This window comes from Ptychodera flava, chromosome 15, assembly GCF_041260155.1.
Source record: "Ptychodera flava strain L36383 chromosome 15, AS_Pfla_20210202, whole genome shotgun sequence".
Classification (NCBI taxonomy): Eukaryota; Metazoa; Hemichordata; class Enteropneusta; family Ptychoderidae; genus Ptychodera; species Ptychodera flava.
The window spans coordinates 37,938,466-37,961,293 of record NC_091942.1 but is presented as its reverse complement, the minus strand read 5'-3'; the positions used below and the strand labels follow the sequence as shown (position 1 = coordinate 37,961,293).

At 36.6% G+C, this 22,828-nt stretch overlaps 1 protein-coding gene across 2 annotated transcripts in view; it reads right to left on the bottom strand.

The window, feature by feature from the left end:
- LOC139152086 (tectonin beta-propeller repeat-containing protein 1-like) overlaps positions 1 to 22,544 on the bottom strand; it is a 45,445-nt gene extending 22,901 nt beyond the window's left edge. The window contains exons 1-15 of one of the 2 annotated variants that reach the window (XM_070725179.1): positions 22,376 to 22,543; positions 16,137 to 16,467; positions 15,456 to 15,641; positions 14,685 to 14,807; positions 13,499 to 13,621; positions 10,603 to 10,783; positions 10,312 to 10,409; positions 9,617 to 9,739; positions 7,879 to 9,016; positions 6,552 to 6,685; positions 5,906 to 6,058; positions 4,286 to 4,447; positions 3,985 to 4,130; positions 2,462 to 2,589; positions 1,722 to 1,824 (exon numbers count right to left, since the gene is read on the bottom strand). In XM_070725179.1, the coding sequence (XP_070581280.1) occupies positions 1,722 to 1,824; positions 2,462 to 2,589; positions 3,985 to 4,130; positions 4,286 to 4,447; positions 5,906 to 6,058; positions 6,552 to 6,685; positions 7,879 to 9,016; positions 9,617 to 9,739; positions 10,312 to 10,409; positions 10,603 to 10,783; positions 13,499 to 13,621; positions 14,685 to 14,807; positions 15,456 to 15,641; positions 16,137 to 16,361 (3,023 nt within the window). In that variant the 5' untranslated portion in view covers positions 16,362 to 16,467; positions 22,376 to 22,543. Of the gene's footprint in view, positions 1 to 1,721; positions 1,825 to 2,461; positions 2,590 to 3,984; positions 4,131 to 4,285; positions 4,448 to 5,905; positions 6,059 to 6,551; positions 6,686 to 7,878; positions 9,017 to 9,616; positions 9,740 to 10,311; positions 10,410 to 10,602; positions 10,784 to 13,498; positions 13,622 to 14,684; positions 14,808 to 15,455; positions 15,642 to 16,136; positions 16,468 to 22,375 lie in introns of both variants that reach the window. The other variant, XM_070725181.1, reaches the window with a different exon arrangement.
- Between the last annotated feature and the right edge of the window lie 284 nt (positions 22,545 to 22,828).

The following is a 22,828-nucleotide window of genomic DNA, read 5'->3' as shown; positions in this document are numbered from 1 at the left end:
CAATAATTGACATGTTACTGCTACATGACGTGAAACAAATTGACGAGCATATGTATGAAATAGGTCAATGTCAACTTTGAATGATACTGGTGGAAATATGTCTGAGTTATGGCTCTGTACATGAAAACATCGTAATAAAATGGCTGCCTAGAGACCATATTGGATCGTATCACATAAAAAATCGACGTACATATGTATGACATAGGTCAATGTCCTTGTACCAACTTTGAATAAAATCGGTTGAGATATGCCTGAGTTATGCCTCTGTATATGAAAAAATCGTAACAAAATGGCCACACAGCAGCCATATTGGATCGTATCACAAAACAAATTGACGTGCATATCTATGACATTGGTCAATGTCCTTGTACCAACTTTGAATAAAATCGGTTGAGATGTGCCTGAGTTATGCCTCTGCATATGAAAAAATTGTAATAAAATGGCCGCCTAGCGGCCATATTGGATATTATCACAAAACAAATCGACGTGCATATCTATGAAATTGGTCAATGTCCTTGTACCAACGTTGAATAAAATCGGTTGAAACATGTCTGAGTTGTGGCTCTGTACATGAAAAAATCGTAATAAAATGGCCGCCTGGCGGCCATATTGGATCGTATCACAAAACAAATTGACGTGCATATCTATGACATTGGTCAATGTCCTTGTACCAACTTTGAATAAAATTGGTTGAAACATGTCTGAGTTATGGCTCTGTACATGAAAAAATCATAATAAAATGGCCGCCTGGCGGCCATATTGGATCGTATCACAAAACAAATTGACGTGCATATCTATGACATTGGTCAATGTCCTTGTACCAACTTTGAATAAAATTTGTTGAAACATGTCTGAGTTATGGCTCTGTACATGAAAAAATCGTAATAAAATGGCCGCCTGGCGGCCATATTGGATTGTATCCCAAAACAAATCGACGTGCATCTGTATGACATATGAAGTAATCCTTGTACCAAGTTTGAATGAAATCGCTTCTTGCATCTCTGAGATATCTGTGTGAACAGACGGACGGACGCACACACGCACGCACGCACGCACGGACATGACCAAACCTATAAGTCCCCCCGGACGGTGTCCGTGGGGACTAACAACACCGATGTGTTAAACCCTTTGGTCAGAACCAATGATCGTAAATTTGCAAATACATACAAATTATTTTAAAAGTTTATGTATCGATCACTTTATTTAGGTCCTATGGGTTACTCTCTCATGCTGTATCAGTGTATGAGTAATTGTCGATGCATGCAAATCGGGCACCACTATTGATGCACTAAGCTTTGATCATGATCGTCTCCACATTCAAATCACAGTTCTTAGCAATTTGTACAGTTGTTCCAGTCTGACATATCAATTATTCATCAACATAAGTTACGTAAACGAATCAAACCAAAGGTTAGTTCGCTGTTGCCATTATTGGGTCCGTTGCGTACGTACGGGGGACAACTTTGCAGTAAGCTTGGTTGGTTACCGGGGTGGGGGGGGGGGTGGGGGGGGGGGGCGATCTCTAGTATTCTCCTATTCTTGACTTGATATACTATAGTATTTTCAACAGACAATTCAAGGGTTTTACATGTGTGTTGACGACGGCCCCCGATTTTCTAAAATGGCCCCCTTGGGATAGGAGTAGGGGCCCACTTTGGCCCCCTGTTCTTACATCCTAGAATGAACACTGCTTTAGATGTTTAATACAAATGTTTCACTACCTGTCTGTGAAGCCATGAATTGGGTTCCAGCGTTGTGTTTGATACATGGCCAACTCCTTGTGATCTGTTTGCTTGTGAATGCCTCTTGTACTACTCACAATACCTGTAAAGAGAATCCATTTGTGTATGAAAATCAAGGAATAAAGACAGAAAGCTTGATCAATGAACTTTCCCATCTGGTCTCACACAACAGGAATTTGTTGAAAAGTATAATATCGCCAACATAAAATTTTGCAACAGCAAGTCACATTGTGACAATTATCAAGTTTCAAGTTTACTTCACCATTGCTTAAACCCCCCTGCGGACTTAATCCAAAAATCTAGCAACATATTTATATAATGATTGCAATTTCAAAAGAAGACAAAAGACAGAAACGCCTCATAATCTTCTTAACACCTCAGTTAATCCTGATCCTGGGCCATTTCGAACAGGGTTTAAGTCCCTAATAAGCATGTTACTGTAGGTATGTACCAGTACATGTGATTTTATCATATGTACATACATACGCAAGTACATACACATATACGTAAAACGTACATGTACTCCTAATTTTGAGACAGCAATATTGTGGTGATTTCATTTCTGATTTCTTTGCTACAAACCTTAGCTCAGTGTAAATTTATGAACACAATAATAGAGATAAACTCAGAGCAATGCTGTGAATATCACTGATACCTGGGTAGATATGATGAGTTTCTTGGATCAGTGTTTTTCTCTTTTAGTGACATGGAATACACACCTTTGAAAGGACCTCCTCCATATCCTCCTGTGTAGATCCATACAGTGTTGTCATGTCCTAAACCCCACACAACTCCTGCAGGGCAAGTCTCAGTTACCAATAGGTGACCACCAATTTGATGCCAGTACCTGTAAACACAAGAAGTCTTTGTCATACAGGGTGACTAACATGTCGACACTTAAACACTGACAATGAGTGATATATACCATAAATTTGGACAATGAAGTAAACTATCAAACCTTAACCCTTTGAACCCGGCTCGGACAGAAATGTCCGATGACGTCATAGAGTACCAGGGGGTCAGGGTGCAAAGGGTTAACTATGTAAGACCTGTCACTTCTCCATCTTCTAAGTCAGTAAAAGTAGCATTAGGCCAAAATTCGTCTGAATTTTCGGATACTTGGCGTGATATATTAAAGTGGGTTAAGCCAGTGAAAATCATGTTCACAGTATCTGTTTTCAGAGGCCTCCAAATGTTAAGGTCTTTGTTAAAATGCAACATAAGGGGCATGGTATGCCTAACTGGTTTTGACGAACTTGACCTGATGGTGACATATGAACTTGGCAGGATACGGCTAAATGTTATGCTGAATGAAAATTCTGAACACATTGCAAGTTTCATGTGTAAGCTGTTATATAACTACATCAGATTGAGAGCAATATTATTGTTAATTCACATCAGAAGTATACCCCCACAAACATAACATAAGGTGAAATTATCCATTCCTACAAATTACAAAACTGACATTGTTTTGTTCCTGTGACATGTGTGTACTTGAACTCCCTTGAGGAAAATAAATTTTCCCTGAACACATTTTTGATGTTCTTGTTTCTTCATTATTCTCAATGAAGAAAAGTCACAACAACCAACCTTTTCACACACCACAGAATTTTACTGATATCATGAAGTAGAGAAATGAAAGTAGGAGTTGAAAATCTTCAGAGCAATTTTTACAAGTAATTCACTTTCTTCTGGCTAAATATTGTTTACAATTTGACAATTACCAAGCATACTCAGGAACAGAAAAAAAAATTGTCATCCAGTTTATGGAGAAAGGCAATGAAATGCACACTGGTACTGTCAATCAGTTTTGATCAAAGATTGTCACTGGGTTTCTGTACCCTGACAGGTTACAGCTAACTGGACATGCAAACTATTGGTGAGTTCGTTATATTTTGAACATCGTGTTAACTCAAATTTTGAGAATATCTAAGGTCATTTAAATCACAGTCCCTTTATGTGATGGAGGATTGAGGAACTGTTACAACTGAGCGAGACATCTCATGAAAAAATAAAAAAATCCAGACAAGTAGAAGTGTGCAGAATAGAAAAGAAAATGAGATCTCAACTCTGCTCATGCTTGCTATTCAATCCAGTATTTTCTCTTTTATACACCGTATCTTTAATAACTGATTTCCATGTTACTATGGATAGCTAAATCCTTGTCAATTTCTTCGACTGTGATACCGAAAACAATTCTGTAAATGTTAACCACACAAGGAAAACCATAAGATTTACTCACATTTGATTACAAGGCATTGTATCAACAACAGGCAGTGGTTCATGATAAAAGATATCCCCATGTACAGTGGTGGACCAGACTGCTTGGTTTGATGGCGCTCTACAAAGTCCTTGCAAATCTCGGCATCTCATGGCAATGGCAGATATCTGATTGATAAACAGAGATAGCAGTAAATGCTTGCTGTCTTCATGTTTTGTTAAATATGGTGATTGTCATCACTGATATTTTCATCCATTCTAGGCTTTTTTAAATAACAGTCACTCTGAAAAGATCAAGACAAATTCTTAGGTTTTGTACTTACCCAATCTTCCATTTCTTCATACGAGTTAGCAGCTACTCTCAGAGGTTTTCGCTTTGTTGTTCTTTCTGCAGTTATCAGGGCAAATGTTGGTTTATTTTTCCGTTGGCCAGGGCATGTCACATGTTGAACACAAGTGACACTACTCAGTGGAAGCTGTACATGCTGGGTAGGGTCAAAGGTCACACATTATCATACATATACATTGCAACTATACATTAATGTACTCTACCTGAGGGTAAGTGACCGTTTGCCTGACATGAGGAAGGCAGCTGGTCTCCTGACTCCAGGGCACATAGTCCCTTGTTTAGGCTATGTTTTTATAACATGCTTCTCTCACACAGTTTTCACTCAAAATTTTTGGGTTACACTCAAATGACAACCATATTGTTTATTTCCACAAAAAATGAATATCTGTTCAATAATCAAAAATTTTCACTTTTATACGATTTACCAAATGTTAAGCATTGTAAAAAACAGTATTTCCTACTGTAAAACATGTAATTTGAATATTTTTTAATTCCATAGCTGTCAAGTTGGAAATAGTTCTGGGTCAATTTTAGTCAAATGATAACTAAGTGACCTGAGACATCATCGACAAGTTTACGTCTAGACTCGACTACTGTAATAGTCTACTTTTTGGTCTTCCAAAGTATCAGATTAAGAAATTACAACTTATTCAAAACTTTGCAGCACGTCTTGTGTCAAAAGCTAAGAAATCAATTCATATACAACCAGTATTGCATTACCTGCATTGGCTTCCAGTTCACAAGCGCATAGAGTACAAGCTTTTATGTTTAACATACAAGATTCTGCATGATACGGCCCCATTATACTTGAAAGAACTTTTAAGTGTCCGTGCTCCGGGTCGAACCCTTAGGTCAACCACGAATGATTCATTCAGTTTGTATCAACCAGTATGTAATACAAAGTTTTACGGTGATAGAGCTTTTGCCATCTGTGCACCGCGGCTGTGGAATAGGCTTCCATTGAATCTTTGTAGTTCGACAAGTTTTAATGTTTTTAAGTCTGGACTTAAAACACATTTATTTTTAGAAAGTTTTTAATGATTTTTTTTAGAGATTTTTAGATTGTAGCAACATTTTATCAACTCACTGTACTGTACAGCGCCTTGAGATGTCTTTTTACATGGAAGGCGGTTTTTTTAAAATAAATATTATTATTATTATTAAGTTACATTGAATCCTATGGAGCTTGCGACATTCTATGTACGAGGCATCTAATAAAGGTATACTAGTAATACTACCGGTACTACTTGTGTCTCCCTTGAGTAAACATTCAAAATACCACATATTTCTACACATTATTTCATATATTGTGGTTGTGCCTTCAAACACACACCATTTTAAGATATTCTTTGAATAGATGTAATGGTTCCTAGAATTTAGCATTAGCCTTATGCTAACATACATTGTAGAACACGTAATGTTGATGGCGCTATTCATTTCAGCAATAACAGTATAGCACAACCTGCTTCAGTAGTGCTACATATACAGAACAGATCAAAGCCAATTTTTTCTCTTATCTGTTGTAAATTTTAAGAAAGCTTGGAAAATTTTCACGATAATAGTTGACTCAAAGTTTTTTTATCATCATGTTTACCTTTTGTCTTCCATAATGACTGTAATAAACAGTGAATGTTGATTCATCCAGTAGTTTGATACCGCCTTGTTCTAACTCAACATGACAATCATACCATTTATGAGGTCTGTGTTCACTCCACCACACCATTCTACCTTTCTTCACCCATGATGTCTGTACGAAATGACAACAGTGAGAACTCTTATCACAACAACATCAGATATACATGTACAGTTGAGACATGTGATGGCCAATGCTTTAAGACAGTTATAGAATGCACTCAAGTACATGACACAAAGGGGATTGAAGTGGTTTAATCCTCAGATTACACCACCTTATTATAAGATTTAATTTTGTCAATGAAAACTGTACGGCTGAACTTAAAATTTAGAGCCAATTGGCAGTACCTGAAAATATCCAAAATGACACATCTAAACAATGTTTTTTCTTCTTTTAAAGACTGTAATGCAACACAAGTATCATTTAATGAAGGTTATGACTTGTCTGCATACGTAGAATAGGAAATTTGGAGGACAGTACATGAAATTCATTCAGTAACAGTGATAATTAAGGTGTGATGCTGTGACTTCTTATTCTCAGCGGAAAGTTTGGTGTAATTGATCATTCTAGCAATGTAAGCAGTGTTCATATTTGTACTAAAACTCACCCTTTGAATAGCGTGTTCATATTGTGAAAAGTTTTCAACTTCTTCTTTCTGTCGCTCTTCTAATTGTTTTACAATCTTTTCTCTCCACTCACCCTTGGCAATCTTTTTCCTGTACACAGATGACAGAGTTTTCCCTGAACATTGATTTGAAAAAAAAAGTATTATTTTGATTCAAATGATACTTTAGTAGTTATGCTTTCCAAAGTTCAACCATAAATCTTTGCTGGGCAATTACAATGCTGTGATTTTTTCCACAAAAAAGGTCAAAATTGATGCATATTGTTATTTCTATATCTTTGCCTTGAAAACTTGTCAAATACTGAATGCATAAACTTCAAGCTGATAAAACACAACTCCCTGCATGTACCTGCAGATGTACCCTGTACATGAGATAAGATAGCTTTAATTTTCAGATGATTTTGGAATTTTTTCCCTTGTCCCTAATACACTGGAGATATGAGAACATTAGTGGAGGATCAACATGTTTATAGACAATGGGTATTATCAAATGGCACAGTATACAGGATACATTTTCGTTTGATGAATGCTCACAGCTCAGTAGCTGTCTTCTTGCCTACACTACAGTTTGCAAATGGAATATCATGAACAATGAAGTATAATGGAGATACGGTGCAGGCAAATAAATGCAAAATTGAACAGATTTTGTATTTCCTCATTTTGGTAGCATGCACTTCTACGGTATGAATGAAAGTTGATAACATTACTAATTTGACTGATTTACATTAAAATAATTATTACATAATGCTGTTTGAGATAAAACTGAAATTATAACTTCTATCAGTGTTAACAAATTTCGCAGTGTATTTTACATGGATGAATGTTATGTTATACATCATTTTAGTAAATTTTACAACAATAATAATATTAAATCAAAATAAGTTATTGATGCAAATAAGAAATTGTGTCACTACATGTTTTGCAAGTGTTGAAATCAATGAGGTAATGCCATATCCTAATGGAAGAAGATGGAATGTTTCACTAAAGTTGGGGAATTTCTGTCTCACACAAATTTATGATGTAGTCTTTGCCTCAAGTGCGATTAATTGCATGCATTTTTTAACATATGGATGATTTAATTTTTCATTGGTACAGAGAAAACAGAAAACTATGATTCAAGTATACAGACAATTTTTAACCAGATCCTTCATTGTTTTTTGCAAAGCAATTACTTCAACTAGACATACTTTGCTTGTTATTGAAGTAAATTGTGTGGTCATACATCTACACAAAAACTGATTTTATATCATTGTTAAATAAAGTGTGAGAAGGGAACCATGACAAACTTAACAGAAACCCAGACTTTTACCTTTCACTTGTTGCCTTGATGTTTTTGGTTCTGTAAACCAGTTCAGGGCCATCATTGGTTCAACGTAGCATCCACCACCACTGACACATACCCAAACTATTTCCCCATTAGAGTAATGTTTGCACAGTTCACTCAGTGAATGGTGAAAACTGTCAATGCAAGCATAGTGTTCAGCTGATTTGGCAGGCTCCATTGCAGCATTGTCACCTTTCTGATTGGAGGACTTAGACCCTAAGTTCATGCTGTATCGAGATCTCACCAGAGCTTCTCTTGCAACTTCTATTGGTCCAGAACTCCGACTATTCCTGAAAGATACAGAACCCATTCCTGTGTGGAGCTTCACCTCTTGGCTTCCATCATAGTCATTAACAAAGTCAATGATAGTATCTGACACATCAGATGACTCACTAGTCAGCGATTCACAATGATCAAAACTCTCAGTGCTCTCAACAAATTCATTTGAATCCTGATCAGTATCTTTTCCATCATTTGTTTCCAATGGTGAATTAATGTTTTCATTTTGCATTGCTTCACTCTGAGAAGGGTTTCTTTCAATTTGCTGAGTGCATTCTTGAACGTTACATCCATCCCCACTTGACAAGGTTTCCTTGGCAACTGTGTTTTCCTTTTGAGTAGTACTGTCGTCTTTAGCAAACGCTGTAAATGAAGACTGCCAGTATGGTTTATGCATTGATCGTGTTCTGGATTTTGTGATTTCATGGGTTGCATCAATTTCATTAACGTCTTCTGGACTTGTAAAAAACTGTACTTTCTTTCTGACCTCTTCAGGTTCATCATTCTCATCATCATCACCATCTGGTGTAGCTACATCAGGTGAAGCATTATCACGTTCATCATCACCAGTGTTGCCATGGATACTAGATGGATGCAGTTTACCATCACTGATGGATTCAATAAGACCTTTTGTGAATTCTGATTGGTGAAGTTCATTGATTTCAGTCATTGAGATAGAATGAAGCAGCGAAGCCAGACTTGCACTACTGTTGCTACAAAAATTCTCAGTCATATCTTTTTCTTTGCATTCAATGGCTTTCCACTCTTTCCCAGATGGTTCACTTGGTGTTACACCAGTTCTAAAATATACATTCTTGTCCTCATTAAAGCCAAGAGCCCAAACCTGAAGATGGAAGAGGAAACAGTTTAGTGGGATGAGTATGGGATGAGTATGGTAATGTTATTTGCTTGGAAGATGAATATGTGACCTAAGCTTGAAAGATCTTGATAAATAATCAAATCAAATGATCAAATTACAATAATTTTTCACAGTTTTACCCTTTGTAACTACTGGTATTTAGAGAGAGGATGAAATCTGCCAAAGAAAGTGACAAAATTATACAAAATAGAGGTCAAAATTAACGTTATGAGATATTACAGAAGTTAAAGTAGTATTATTGGAATGATGGATATCCAACATAACTGACTATATGAATCATTAAAAAAAATCATGCTATTGTGTAATCTATGACATAAATGGTAGTCTGGACCAGGCATAATTATACTGAAATGTTGCTGACAAGGCTTTTACCGGTGTTTCTCCCAAGAATCCCTCTGTAATAATCTCTACACTTTTCTGTGTAACTGTTGATGACATCTTGATAAGAATAGAAAAACAAGTCCAGCATTCAGACATTACAGTTTGCCTGTACCTGAGAAAGTTTAATGATGACTATTATAGGTAACCTCCAGAGTAGGCAGTGTGCAAAAGTGAGTGTCTTACCTGGTCATTTGGTCCCACTGATACCTGAGACATATTACCGACCATCTCAACCCATCCTACTCCTAAAGCAGCAAATGAATCATTGTTTGCTTGAAGGGAGTTGAATCCTTTGCGAAACCAAACCTATATGTTGTCAATTGAAATAAAACATAAAATTACTGATATTATTTAAGCACTACTTTATACAATTGGTGTATCCATCATGTTTAAGCAATAAAGCACACCAAGCGACGGTATACCACGAGACTTTATCGCTCGAGCATATATATCATGTATATTGAAATTTTGTCGTGGAACATCAAAATCGGATTTTTGTTCAAGCTGAGAGCTCACGCATATGCCAGCTGTGGTATATCACCAGTATACCACAGTTCTTTTCACGTCTCAACCAATCAGATCGCTGTATTTGCACCATCAATATACTGGTATAATATAGTGTAAAATACAAGAGTACTGTGATCCTCAAATACATTTGAAAAGCTATTGAATTTAGGCAACAATATTAACTGCATCAGCTGTAGCACCATCCAAAGTACTGTTTGATGTGCTGATGCCCTGAAAGGCTCAACATATAATAACAGTCATTGAAAGGTTAACTTAAAATTGTCTATTTGGGAATATTTCACACATTCCAAGAGACATTTGATGAATGATAAAACAAACAACGTAACATTGTATAATTCCTCATTTCTTACCCTGCCATCTCTGGTCGTAGCCCACACAGCTTTGGTTCCTACAGACACCATAGATAACACACAATTGTCTGGGGCACTTACATAGTTCCAATCTGTACCTGTACAATGTTGGATAGAACATGGAATCATTCTTTCAAATTGACTATGAAATGTTTTCAGCTTGGAGAAATGTCAACTTTTGAGGTTCAAAACTTTGAAACAAAGTTTAAGGAGTCAGTGACAATGAGAAATAAATTCTCTGTTTCATGCAGCTTTATTCCCTCCCTTCCAAAACACAGGTTAATTTCTCACCTATTGGATGATCATGAGAGTAACCGTTTCTAACGGCAACCATTCCATCCCATAATACTGCCCAGACAGATCCTTTAGGGCCCACAGAAATCTGAGTCACTTCTCTGTCATCATCTGTGTAGACTTCCTGCCAGTGAGTTCCCTCTGGACATTTATTGTGGATTCCCTTTCGTACAAAGATCTGCACAAAATACAATGTTTTAAACATTGTTCATAAAATTTGAATCAGATCTGATTATTTCAGTTTTATTACTACAGCAATGTTATTAAACATGAGGCGTGTATTGATTCTCTCAGTATTTGGTATTTCAAAACCAATATCAATGTCAAACAAGTGGTCCTCTATGTTACATGTACCATGGTATTACTGCATACATTCTCTATCATAAAAGCACAATAGTATCACCAAGATCATTTTACCAGATGAACAAGAAATTCATTGTTGTAAAAAAAACTTTCAGGAAATTCACTGCCCTATAAAAAAACTTTCAAGAGGGATATCAATATTGGTCTACTGAATCTACGCTGCTCTGATTGCAATGTTCAAAAATTCATTCTATGAAGTTACAAACAGCAATTTTTAGCAAATTTTGACTGACAATGTGAAGTTTAGAAAGCACTTCAAAATTTTTTTTTTTGGCAGCAAACTGGTTTAATTAAGTAGACAACCAATGGACTGATAGATATAACTGTGTTTATCATAAAATTTGCAACAAAGCCTCCTGGTTGAAATAGCTGTAATTTATAATATCCATTGTTATTTGGTTGGTTATGGTCAATAATTGAAGTAGACAACCAATCGACTGGAAGATATATCTGTGTATATTATAAAAGTTGCTACAAAGCCTCCTGGTCGAAATAGCTAAAATAATTTATCATATCCATTGTAATTTGGTTGCTTATAGTCAATAAATAATTCACAATGGCCTAAGGCATGAAACAAAGGCAGATACAGTTCTTTGCAATCTTTCTGAGACTAGAAAGTCATGCCGTGCTTCTCTATCATATCTGTTGTTAAAATTATGTTTAAAGAATGTCCAACGTGGTGACTTTGTGGCTCTTGTTTTTCATGATGGATAAACTGTTGACTTGAATGAAAGGGACCGGAAACCCTATATTCATTGAAAAATGAAGGTCTATTGTGTAGTATGAATGTTATGTTTGAGTCATGTTGAGTCTCCAATTCATTTCTGCACACTCATGCTATGTTAACATCATTATGTGACACGAAATCTAACCCAATCAAATTTCAAGAACTATGAGCTGTAATTTCAAAATGGTTCTCATGATAACTGATTATATCATGTGCCAAGGGTCCTTGTCAATTATTTGGTTTACATAGTATAACAATGTCACCACAAAGCCTGACCACTTTTAATTCACTATAGAGTGTTTGCAAGACGGTTTAGTCACTTGGCGATCCAGAAACTACTGAATTGGTCTGAGCAAATACTCAAGAGTTATACACAAACACAAGGCAACCAGAGAACTAGTCTACCAGTGAGTTGTTCCTTCCTGAAATTGTATGCAGTTGAAGGTCAGATCAAAATATACCGGGTAGTTTTCTCATGATGTTCTTGGGTAATTTATTTCATGCCTCGATGTGAGTGCATATCAGTGCATTGATTTGAATAGGAACATCTGGGTAGTTAGTGGTCAGCGTGAATGATGTAAGGACCAGTTTCCATGGTGACTCCGTCAGGTGAAGCCCTTTGGCGTTTTTGACGTCCAGGCAGCCTCATCCAGGTAGGCGCTTAATGCTAGATGTTAAATATCCATGCCTGCACTGCTTTTTTGAATTTCGTTAAAATCTGTTTGATGCTGGTTGATAATTGTAAAATTGTTTGAGAATGCCCTGCATGTAACTACATGTCATATAACGTTGACTGTGAAGAGGCATGTAATATAAATATTATTGCCTTAGTACATGGGTTCATGTGCCCTTGCAGCACGAGACAATTTGCCCTCTTGCACCGGGCAAATTGTATAATATATAATGAGGACTAGCTTACAGTTCTTGCCTTGCATTGTAGAAGTGCAATAAGTTGTCAAGTGCTACTGTAATAGTAACGGACAGAAGTCAAATCTGGTACCATCAACAGATGCTCAATGAGCAACATGTAGGTACATATAAATACTGTGATAGATATTGTTAGCTCTTTGATGAATATAAGTTAGACATTCATGGAGCCGTACAACTTGGAGCCAAAGGCGAGAAGTTGTGCGGCTCTACAAACAGAGAAAAATTCCATGGGATTATATATATTTATTACATGAACAGCCTTCTTACTTTTTGTTTGATGTGGATGGATCAAAATTATTGTTGAAGACTGCCAAAATATTGTCGCTATGTGGGTTTTATTTCCTGGGATTACTTTAATTTAATGAGTGAAATGGCCCATCAGCCTAGAGATATGCAAATGGTCACTGGGTACTTTCATTTGTAATTCTGATCAAGTTGAAATTTTGATACACCAAATGCCATCTTTACCAGTCAGACATATGGATTTGGTCTTGTGAACCTGTCAATCATTGTCTCACATTGTCCACATTTAGCCGTACGACTGGAGCCACAACTGAGCTATTAAATCGATCAACGGGGCCCATTCTATTCTTGAGAATAATGAAATTTCATTGGACATGCCTTCCATGTTTCCATGTCTGAATTTTCCTCATTACTTTTTTGTTAAAGTGTCATGTATAAGCACCGCATCAATTGCGACAGATGCGTCTGTGCACGCAAGCGTTGCTGTGTGTATGTATGAAAGGTACTAGTGCAGGAAAGTTCCAGCTGTTGACACAGAACAGGGATAATTCAGATTTTTTATCCGTCCTGTTTTACATCAAACAGATGGCGATTCAGGCCAGTTCATGTGAAATGAGATGTATGACTTACTCTTCCAAGAACAGTGACAGCCCACACAACAAGGTATCCTTCAGCTTGACCTTGTACCTCTGATCCGCCTACAGCAATGTCCATGAATGGTTCCTGTAATGCATCACTGAAGGGGCTCTCCACCTGTTGTCACAACAAAAGTCAATCTTATCCATATATGATCCAAATATGATCAAGAAAGAGAGTAGACTCTTCGTGTTGACTTTACTGATGTGTAATATTAGTTTAATGCAGAAATTCTATTATTTCAGGGTAGCACAATGGCAAGAAATTTTTTGAGAATCAGAATTTAAGGGTGGTACTTGACCAATAAAATGTGTCAAACTAATTTTACTACTTATATATAAGGCAAGTTACAAAGTTGTATGACCAAAGATCACTAGAAAATATTAGACTACATGATTCTTTAAAATGTACATGTTGAGTTGTTTTGTTTCATCAGGGACAACTTAATGATAGGTACATTGAGAATCACTTTGGTACAGGGTGACTGTCATTATTGACATGTTATGTATTACTGTAATAATAGTTAAGAAAATTCTTGTTGCTTTGATATCTTGGAAAGTTTTTGGTTTATGTGTGGAATTATTCAACCCTGGAATTACTGGTTTACTGGAGAACATCATTCTATTCTCTTCAATGATCTGCACATTACTTTTGTCATGAACTAGCTAGTCACAGGTTAAAATATCACCAATGAAATCGTGCACTTCATCATAGATAGTCAATCTCTGACCAATACTACAATATCACCAATGAAATCGTGCACTTCATCATAGATAGTCAATCTCTGACCAATACTACAATATCACCAATGAAATCGTGCACTTCATCATAGATAGTCAATCTCTGACCAATACTACAATATCACCAATGAAATCGTGCACTTCATCATAGATAGTCAATCTCTGACCAATACTACAATATCACCAATGAAATCGTGCACTTCATCATAGATAGTCAATCTCTGACCAATACTACAATATCACCAATGAAATCGTGCACTTCATCATAGATAGTCAATCTCTGACCAATACTACAATCTGTTCACTCTTCTGCATTCACATTTGCAGTAGAGCCTGATATCATGGGTTGTGCTGATTGTCCTTGACTCAAAAGACACACCAATTTCATTGCTAGTGAATGACTTTCAAGTCCATGTACAATGTATACAGCATCTATTTACCTTTGCCCACATATCCACAGCATGGTATCGTTTGTATCTTATCCATTTCCTTCGTCTCACACAGGAATTCCATTTTTTGTCAGCTGTATAGTGCCGTTTGAAATTGACAGCATACTGCCAACCCTGTAAACGTAATAACACATAAATTTATTCAGATTTAGAGCTTGTATATTATTCTAAATATTTAATCTTGTCCATTTCTGGGAAAATATTTGGTTGGAGTTTCACTACATAACTATAAGTATCATGCGTGTCACTGTGAAAGTGTGAATGACTGCATGTCTACGTACATGCATGTGTACAGATGCAGCTGGTATGTGCATGTCTTTCAAAATGCAGATATCAAATGTGGGCAACAATCAACTGATATATATCTGTGGGGTCTCTCACGTACATAGCATTATGTTGCTGAGTCTATATTGACACTAAAACCAAATTGCACATATTATCATTTCATCTAAAATTGGAATTGTGTTAATGTAATCTATGATGTTCATCTCATTTTGATTTCAACAACCAATCTTTGACCCAGAAATAGTTGACAGATTGTGCTTGATTATGGAAAAAAGAGGTGTCTGACATACACACTGAGTGAGACTACACATGACATTCAAATGTTAATAATAGTGACTTCATACAATACATGTATGTCATCATGTTTTTAGATTGCTGTTATCTAACAAAAGAATAATCAGCTTAATTCAGTTTGCACTGCACTTTTTAATTCTATGCAATGAAGTTTTAGGCAGTACTTAATTTTTCAAAACTTACTCCTTTTCCAGTTGGGTTTCCTCGAATGTTTTCATCTACACACCAGTCACTTTCCCAACTCCAGTTTTCTGACGGTAATTTAAAGATACTTCTTGGACACTGCTTTGTACCATCTTCATTACTCCATGCCCACCTATCATGGAATAGCAATTTCTTTGCTGTGAAGCCATCCACTGGATTCCAACGCTGCAAACATTGACATGAAATTATATCATTCAGTTAACTTTTACATTTGTAGCTTCTCACAACGTTACCATTTACAATAATTTACAGGATTCAACAGCGGTACTGCAGCTTGAATTTAAAAATTCATACTGCATAAAATACTACATTCTCTTAAAATTTGTGAGTAATTTTGATGTTCAGGATCAGATTATTTTGGTACATTTTATGAAATTATGCTCTTCATAAATGAAATGCTATGAATGCTAAAACACTGATTAATTTGATTTTTGCAGCAACATTACAATATAACATGGTTGTAATTTTAAGTGTGACTGATATAAAATTAGAATTTTCCAAAAATATATGAGTGAATTTGATGTCTAGTACTGTACATACTAATACTACTAGAATAACCGTTAATTTCAGTACTGAACGACTAACAAGTCTAACCTTCTTCATCGTTTTGCATACAATTACAAAGCTCACAAACTGATAGAAGTCAAACCATTACAATACCTGGTTTTCAAATGTGTTCACTTGCAGTCTTATTGGAACATCAGTAGAGTGGACATAGACATAGATTTGATGATCACAGCCTAGTCCCCATGCACATCGTTGAACAGCTGACACTCTTTTCATTTCAAGCTGTTGACCTTTCAACTCTTCCCAGTATTGTCCATCATTGGATAATAAGTAGGTGTTGCCAAAGATGTCAACACCCCACAGATAAGTTGATGACATGGTTACTCAGTGACAAGACAGCTGTTCTCAGAGTAATGGCCACCACATTATCTGTTTCCTCACATCACTAGGCCCCACCGGTCACATGTAGCATGGGTTTGTCTCACTGTAGGGAAGATGATTAATAGTGATTCAGCAATTTGAACAGAATCTTATTACAGTGTGAATAATTGTTGTCAAAGAGCATGGATATTGTGAACGAGACACAAAAAGATAGCAGTAAGGCTATAAATAGAAGTGTTTCTGGCCATGGCGTCTTTCAAAATTGGGGTGAAAACGTGCATGTTTTAAGTTTTTTAGTTTGGTCATTCAGTCTGTTTTCCAAATACATTGTTAACAATAAATATTCATATGTTGTATTGAATGTTGATTATTTGGATGGGGGTAATCTGTATTTAAGCTCATCTTCTTGTGACTTTAATATTTCATATTCTCCACCAATGTCCATCAATCTACAGTCAGTAATCGAAAAAAATACTGTTGACGCAAAGGCTTTTTTAAATAATGCCCTCACTGAGCAGAAATAACTCTGTTTATGGCCAATTTTTATCTTACATTTCAGCCATAGGGAAGTTAATGAAGTGATTTACTTGTTACCCCTGACCGAAAAAAAAAATTCTTTTACTTCCTAAACGCTGGCATCAACACAAATTGCTCTATGTCAAAATATTGGTTGAAATATATTATTGACTTCCCAATAACTTACCAAAGCAAATCTTTATCAAACGAATTAGTTATTTGACTGCCAGGTTTGTGTTAATCTTTGATAAATCCATCATTTGTTTTCACAGAAGGTCATTGCCATGACTTTTTGTTTCGGTTATCAAACATTTAGGCAGCATTTTTTGCTTAATTTGACTTTTTAAAGTTATTTTGATAGTAATTTGTTAACCCATGATGAAATATTGGTAGGGTTTACTCTTTAGCATGACAAGCAGTTGTAAGTTGGGTGAGAAAGAAGTAAAAATTTATGTAAATGTTGCTCATTTTACGCCGTTTTTACTTCATTTCTAAATTTCTTTGTGATATACAGTGCACGTGTAGTGCACTTTAAAGAAGTTTTTATTAATAATAATAATAATAATAATAGATAGCCTAATTTTCATGGCTTCTTTTTTTTCTTGTTTTCAACATTTCAACAGAATATAACTCCACTCTGACTGGGTCAATGTGTATAATTTTTGCATTTCATTTTGAAATTCTATACAATGATGACAACAAAATGAGAAATTTGTTTGTTCTCATTTCAATTTTCCTTATGACTTTTTTGTTTGTCAGTCTTTCAATCCCTGTCTTATGCAAAACAAAATTGTCATTATTTTCTGCATAAACTATAATTTCCAATGAAATCTAAAATTTCATGGTGTCTTGCCCTTCCTGCTCATGACTTTAATATATAAGACATATGTATCAGAGATATCAGGATGTTTCATATTTTTCGGCGCGCCCTTCAGGTGCCATACTTTTGTAAATCAGAGATTTATGTCAGAGATATCTTGATGTTTGCTAAGTGAAAGTGTACCATTATGAAATCTACAGTTCATATGAAAAGCATGACAAATTCCTGATACTTTTCTGTTTTCTCTATGAGAATTCAGTATGAGAAGGCAGCATGCACAAATATTCACAATATATATTTGATACAGTGACATACTTTAGAAATAGAAAAATGAAAAAATATTTTTCTTTCTCATTGATGCAACTATTTTCCTTTGTGTCACAGGTTTTCTGTAAAAAGATGCTTTTTTATGACTAAAATAACAGTTCACAAAAGGCAGTTTTCGTTTTATTTTCATTACTAGCTGTGCTTTTATTAAAAGAAAACGTCCTCTCAGACACTGCATACATCAGATTTGGCTGAAATAGCTCTCTATGGCTGCTCAGGAGGTTTAATTGGATGGCTGGCAAGTCTGAACACCCTTCAAAGTTTTTGATTTACTGCTTTTTCCTCTTTGATACTACCGGTAATGACTGTCAATTGACATCCATTTCTGTACAACAGTTCAGGACATCTGGTTATGCATAGAAAGTGTGAAATACATTCACAGTTCATTCAAAATACTGTATTCAAACTTTAAAATTGACATTTTGAAATTCCTATCTTACATCTGACATGTACACAATTTCATTAAAACACAGAATGACTGTTTAAAATATAAATGTATATAAAATATCATATAATATTATATATATATATATATATATATATATCTATATATATATATATATATATATATATATATATATATATATAATATATATATATACATACATATTATGAGGTTATTACAAAAATACTGCAAAGGATGCACGAGGACATTGGCGCAGCGTATCGCCCGACGCGAAGCGGAGGGCGATGCGCAGCGCCAATGTCCGACTGCATCCTTTGCAGTATTTTCGTAATAACCTTATTATTATACATCTTACATTCGTGACCGGGCATCAAATTGTCAGAGTAATGACTGTTTTTGTGCAATGTCAAGAATTTTTCTTCGATTATAGCGCAAGTGTGGAACGCTATATCTCGGACGCACTTCTGCAAGTTCTGGATAGTGTGTGTGTGTGTGTGCACTACACACGTACGTACAGAGGGCACGAGACATGTTCTGGCACTCGTCCAATGAGTCCCTTGAAACCGTTCCACAGTGAACGCACAGATACAGCTGCAGGGGATGGGTGCCTTGAAACCGTATGTGTTACAGAACGGGCATCCGTACGGCTTTTTTAAGGCATGAAAAATTCTATTGTTCTCGATGGTAGATGTATAATTAAGCAATAACCCCCGCGCAGGAGGGTATACACGAGATTTTGGTACAATGCGCGACATAAAGCACGAGCCGATAGGCGAGTGCTATATGGAGCGAATTGTACCAAAATCGAGTGTATACCCGACTGCAAAGGGGGTTATTGCTATTACATTACGTTCATATAGACATTGCATTTTATTCGCATGCAACACGAACAACACTATGCTGGTCAAAAATACCTGCTGCAGTCACACAGAAAATGGGTCAAGAGTTCAAATCAAAAGAAAAAAGTTACAATTTTTTTTTCGTAAATTTACATGAGGACAATAGTCCTGGCTTTTTTGGCATATTAAAAATTGATTAATTGATTAAAAATTGATTGACGCGTATATGGTATATGTCGACCGTCGCGACATTCAGAGGTGGCACAGTGAAATTACAGGATCTATTTTTGATGGATAATTTGGACGTTAATTGTACCAGAAAACAAGCAGTTTTGAAATAATCCAGACTTGCGATGACTGCAACTGTGATGAACAGTTGTGCAGAGTGTGTTGCCCGATGCAGGGAGAGCTGGATGCTGACACTGCTCGTTGCATTTGATGTCAAATTTCGTCGCAGTCGCAAGGAGTCATCCCATTGTTATTTTGAACTTCTTGGTCTACATCGTTAGGACACCCCGGTCTGTTACAGCCCAAACTTTGGTAAAGAATATCTGACATACCGTTACTGTGAGGAAGTGTCAATTTATTTGTGTATGAACGAATACTATCTTCATTTTAAAGAGCGGTAGGATATATCGCGTCTCAACTCCCAAAGTGCACGGTGCGCTGTCGCCCTAATATTTGTGTGCATCACACCCCAAATGTGCTGCTTCAGAGATATCTTTCATCATCGATCCCAACTTATTTACACCAAGAGGTGAGTTACAGACCCACACTTTATCTGTGTATCAAAATTCGGTCTTCGGTCTTTGAAACAAAGCATGATATATATATATATATATATAATATATATATATATATATATATATATATATATATATATATATATATATATATATATATATATATATATATATATATATATATATATATATATATATATATATATATATATATATATATATATATACATACAGCGTTCTCACCAGGCTGCGATTCCGCGACATTCTCGCGTATTTTTCTGTTTTGTCGCGGATTTCTTGGGCGTGTGCGCGCCAATAGTGGCGCGCCTTTGAAATTATAAACTTTTGTGGTGCCAGCCGTATGGCCGGCCGGCCGTATCATACAGCCAATACTTTTCACCATGGACGTAAATGATTGACGCGAGTATTACACTTCCTGGTTGAAACAGAGGCAATCTGGAGGCAATACCCGTCAGAGGGCGTACTTAAGCCACAGTCACTTGTGATTCGATACACGATGGCCGATGTGTGGATGCATTATTACGTATACCACACAGCGGCCGTCGTGTATTGAACCACACGAGACTGTGGTAGTCTGACGCACTTGACGTGTTCGCCTTGCATGCATATCGGTACATGTCCACGGATTTCGCGGAAGCTGGAGGCGTCATGGGCACGATAAATATTTTCATAGGCTACGACAACAATAATCCGAACTACGAAAACACAAGAATGTAAAGCTTGTATATGCCTAAGGAATTACATGAACATTTTCGAAAACAACGAACTCGAAGCTGGTAGCATTATACTGTGAGTTCCGCATGGCAACCAAGGTCTTGACGGGCGACGACGTTATAGTGTTCGTGCCGTTGAGATTCAGTGAATTTTTGTTTTCGAAAAATAACGCAACTTTGTCTGAGATAATTTTTAGGTCTTTGCTATGTTTGGAATCATGTATAAACTTCGCAGGAGATCCGTGTTGTGTGATGTTATCAGGCATTTGCTCCGTTCCTCGCCCACGCGACCTAGTACCCACGACTGGAAATGATCGACAACTGCCCCACTGCCGATTGATAATATTATTCCAAAAGTAGTTCCGAGGTTTTAATGTGGAATAGTTGGAGGAAAGTTCTCTTATTATGCAAAAAATTATCAATTCTTGGCTTGCGCATGTGATAAGTATATTATTCCAGGCGAACTTATACGTGAGAACATGGACGTCTTTTTTCCATGCTTCAATCAATTGACAAAATTTGTAGCCTTGGCTGGCGACCAAAATTTCACGTCAAAAGTTTATGATTGTTTACAAACATCATAGGGATATGTTTCCTGATCTAAATAAATGCCTGACTTGGCCTGTTCCTTCTGCTGGTTGTGAAAGGGGGTTAGAGTGCGAAAAAAAGTAACTAATGACAGGAATCAACTGGGAGCTGAACGGCTGGACACTCTAGCAACTACTGTTATTGTAGAGGGACCCCGAAATGGACTTTCACACTGGAAAGAACGAAAGTCCCATAGACTTTTCATTAAAGGCACTGATATTCAATATCAGTTGATATGTTCACCGAATGTTTACAAAAAAGTTGTTAAGTTGAATGAGTTGTTGAGTCCTTTATTTTTTCCATGCACAGAATAAGGTTCGTATTTGCAGTTGACTTTTTTAACATATATATATATTGTCTCACAAAAATCATCCGTTGTCCCGCTTTTACTTGGTCAGCGGGACAAAATGTCCCACAGAATTTTTTTTCTGGTGAGAACACTGTATATATGACCCCCTATTCCAGATTTGAAAACAGGTAAACCCTACATATATATATATATATATATATATAATATATATATATATATATATATATATATATATATATATATATATATATATATATCTATATATATAATATATATATATATATATATCTGTTGTGTGTGTGTTGTGTGTGTGTGTGTGTGTGTGTAGGGTTTACTCTGTTTTCAAAATCTGGAATAGGGGGTCATCCTGTTTTCAAAATGTGAAATGGGAGGGGGTCAGCCACTTTTTGACATCGGCAAAAAATAATCCATCGCTCTCTCCCCCCCCCCCCCCGGCCGAAGAACTGACCAGTCCCTTAATCTAGTCGGCAGGGTTAAAGCCAAAGTTATGTTTCCTCATAGATCTGTAACACATACAGAGTTATCGATTGTATGGATTACAACATGGAGATAAAAAGAAAGACGCACTTCTTGACATGTACACGCATACGGCATAGCCGACGCACGGAGGTAAACCCCCGGTAAACCTCAGGCTCAACGGCCAATTGCAGTGTACGTGTACTACAGAAAAAAGAGGTGGTACCCTTGAAAACATGAACATGACCTACCTTGTCACCTTTTGAAATATGCTGGACTACACATAACTAAGATGATCCATCGCTTAAATACATTCAAAGTTCAGATTTCCGTTCGTTTCATTGCGTTTAGCTTGGCTATTCAGCGCCCAGCGAGAAGCACGGATTGTTTCAATCGAGGGTCACAGGTCATATTTGTTTGTTGTTGAGCCATTCCTCAGAAGGTATGTTGTGGTTCCCTGCGTTTTTCTACCGCTGGCTGCGCTGTACTACTGCTAGTTCAGCGGTAGAAAATGGACAAAGAACTAGACCATGGTCACCTGTTTTCCAAATTCCGCATTGCGTGGAAGGGCTGTGTGTTACCGGCGTTATACGGCAGTGATGGAGGCAGTATAACGCCGGGAACACACAGACCTGTACGCAGGGCTTAGGTAACACACAGCCTTGCTGCGAAAACGAGCCCTGCCACTCCTTGACGTGTTCTCC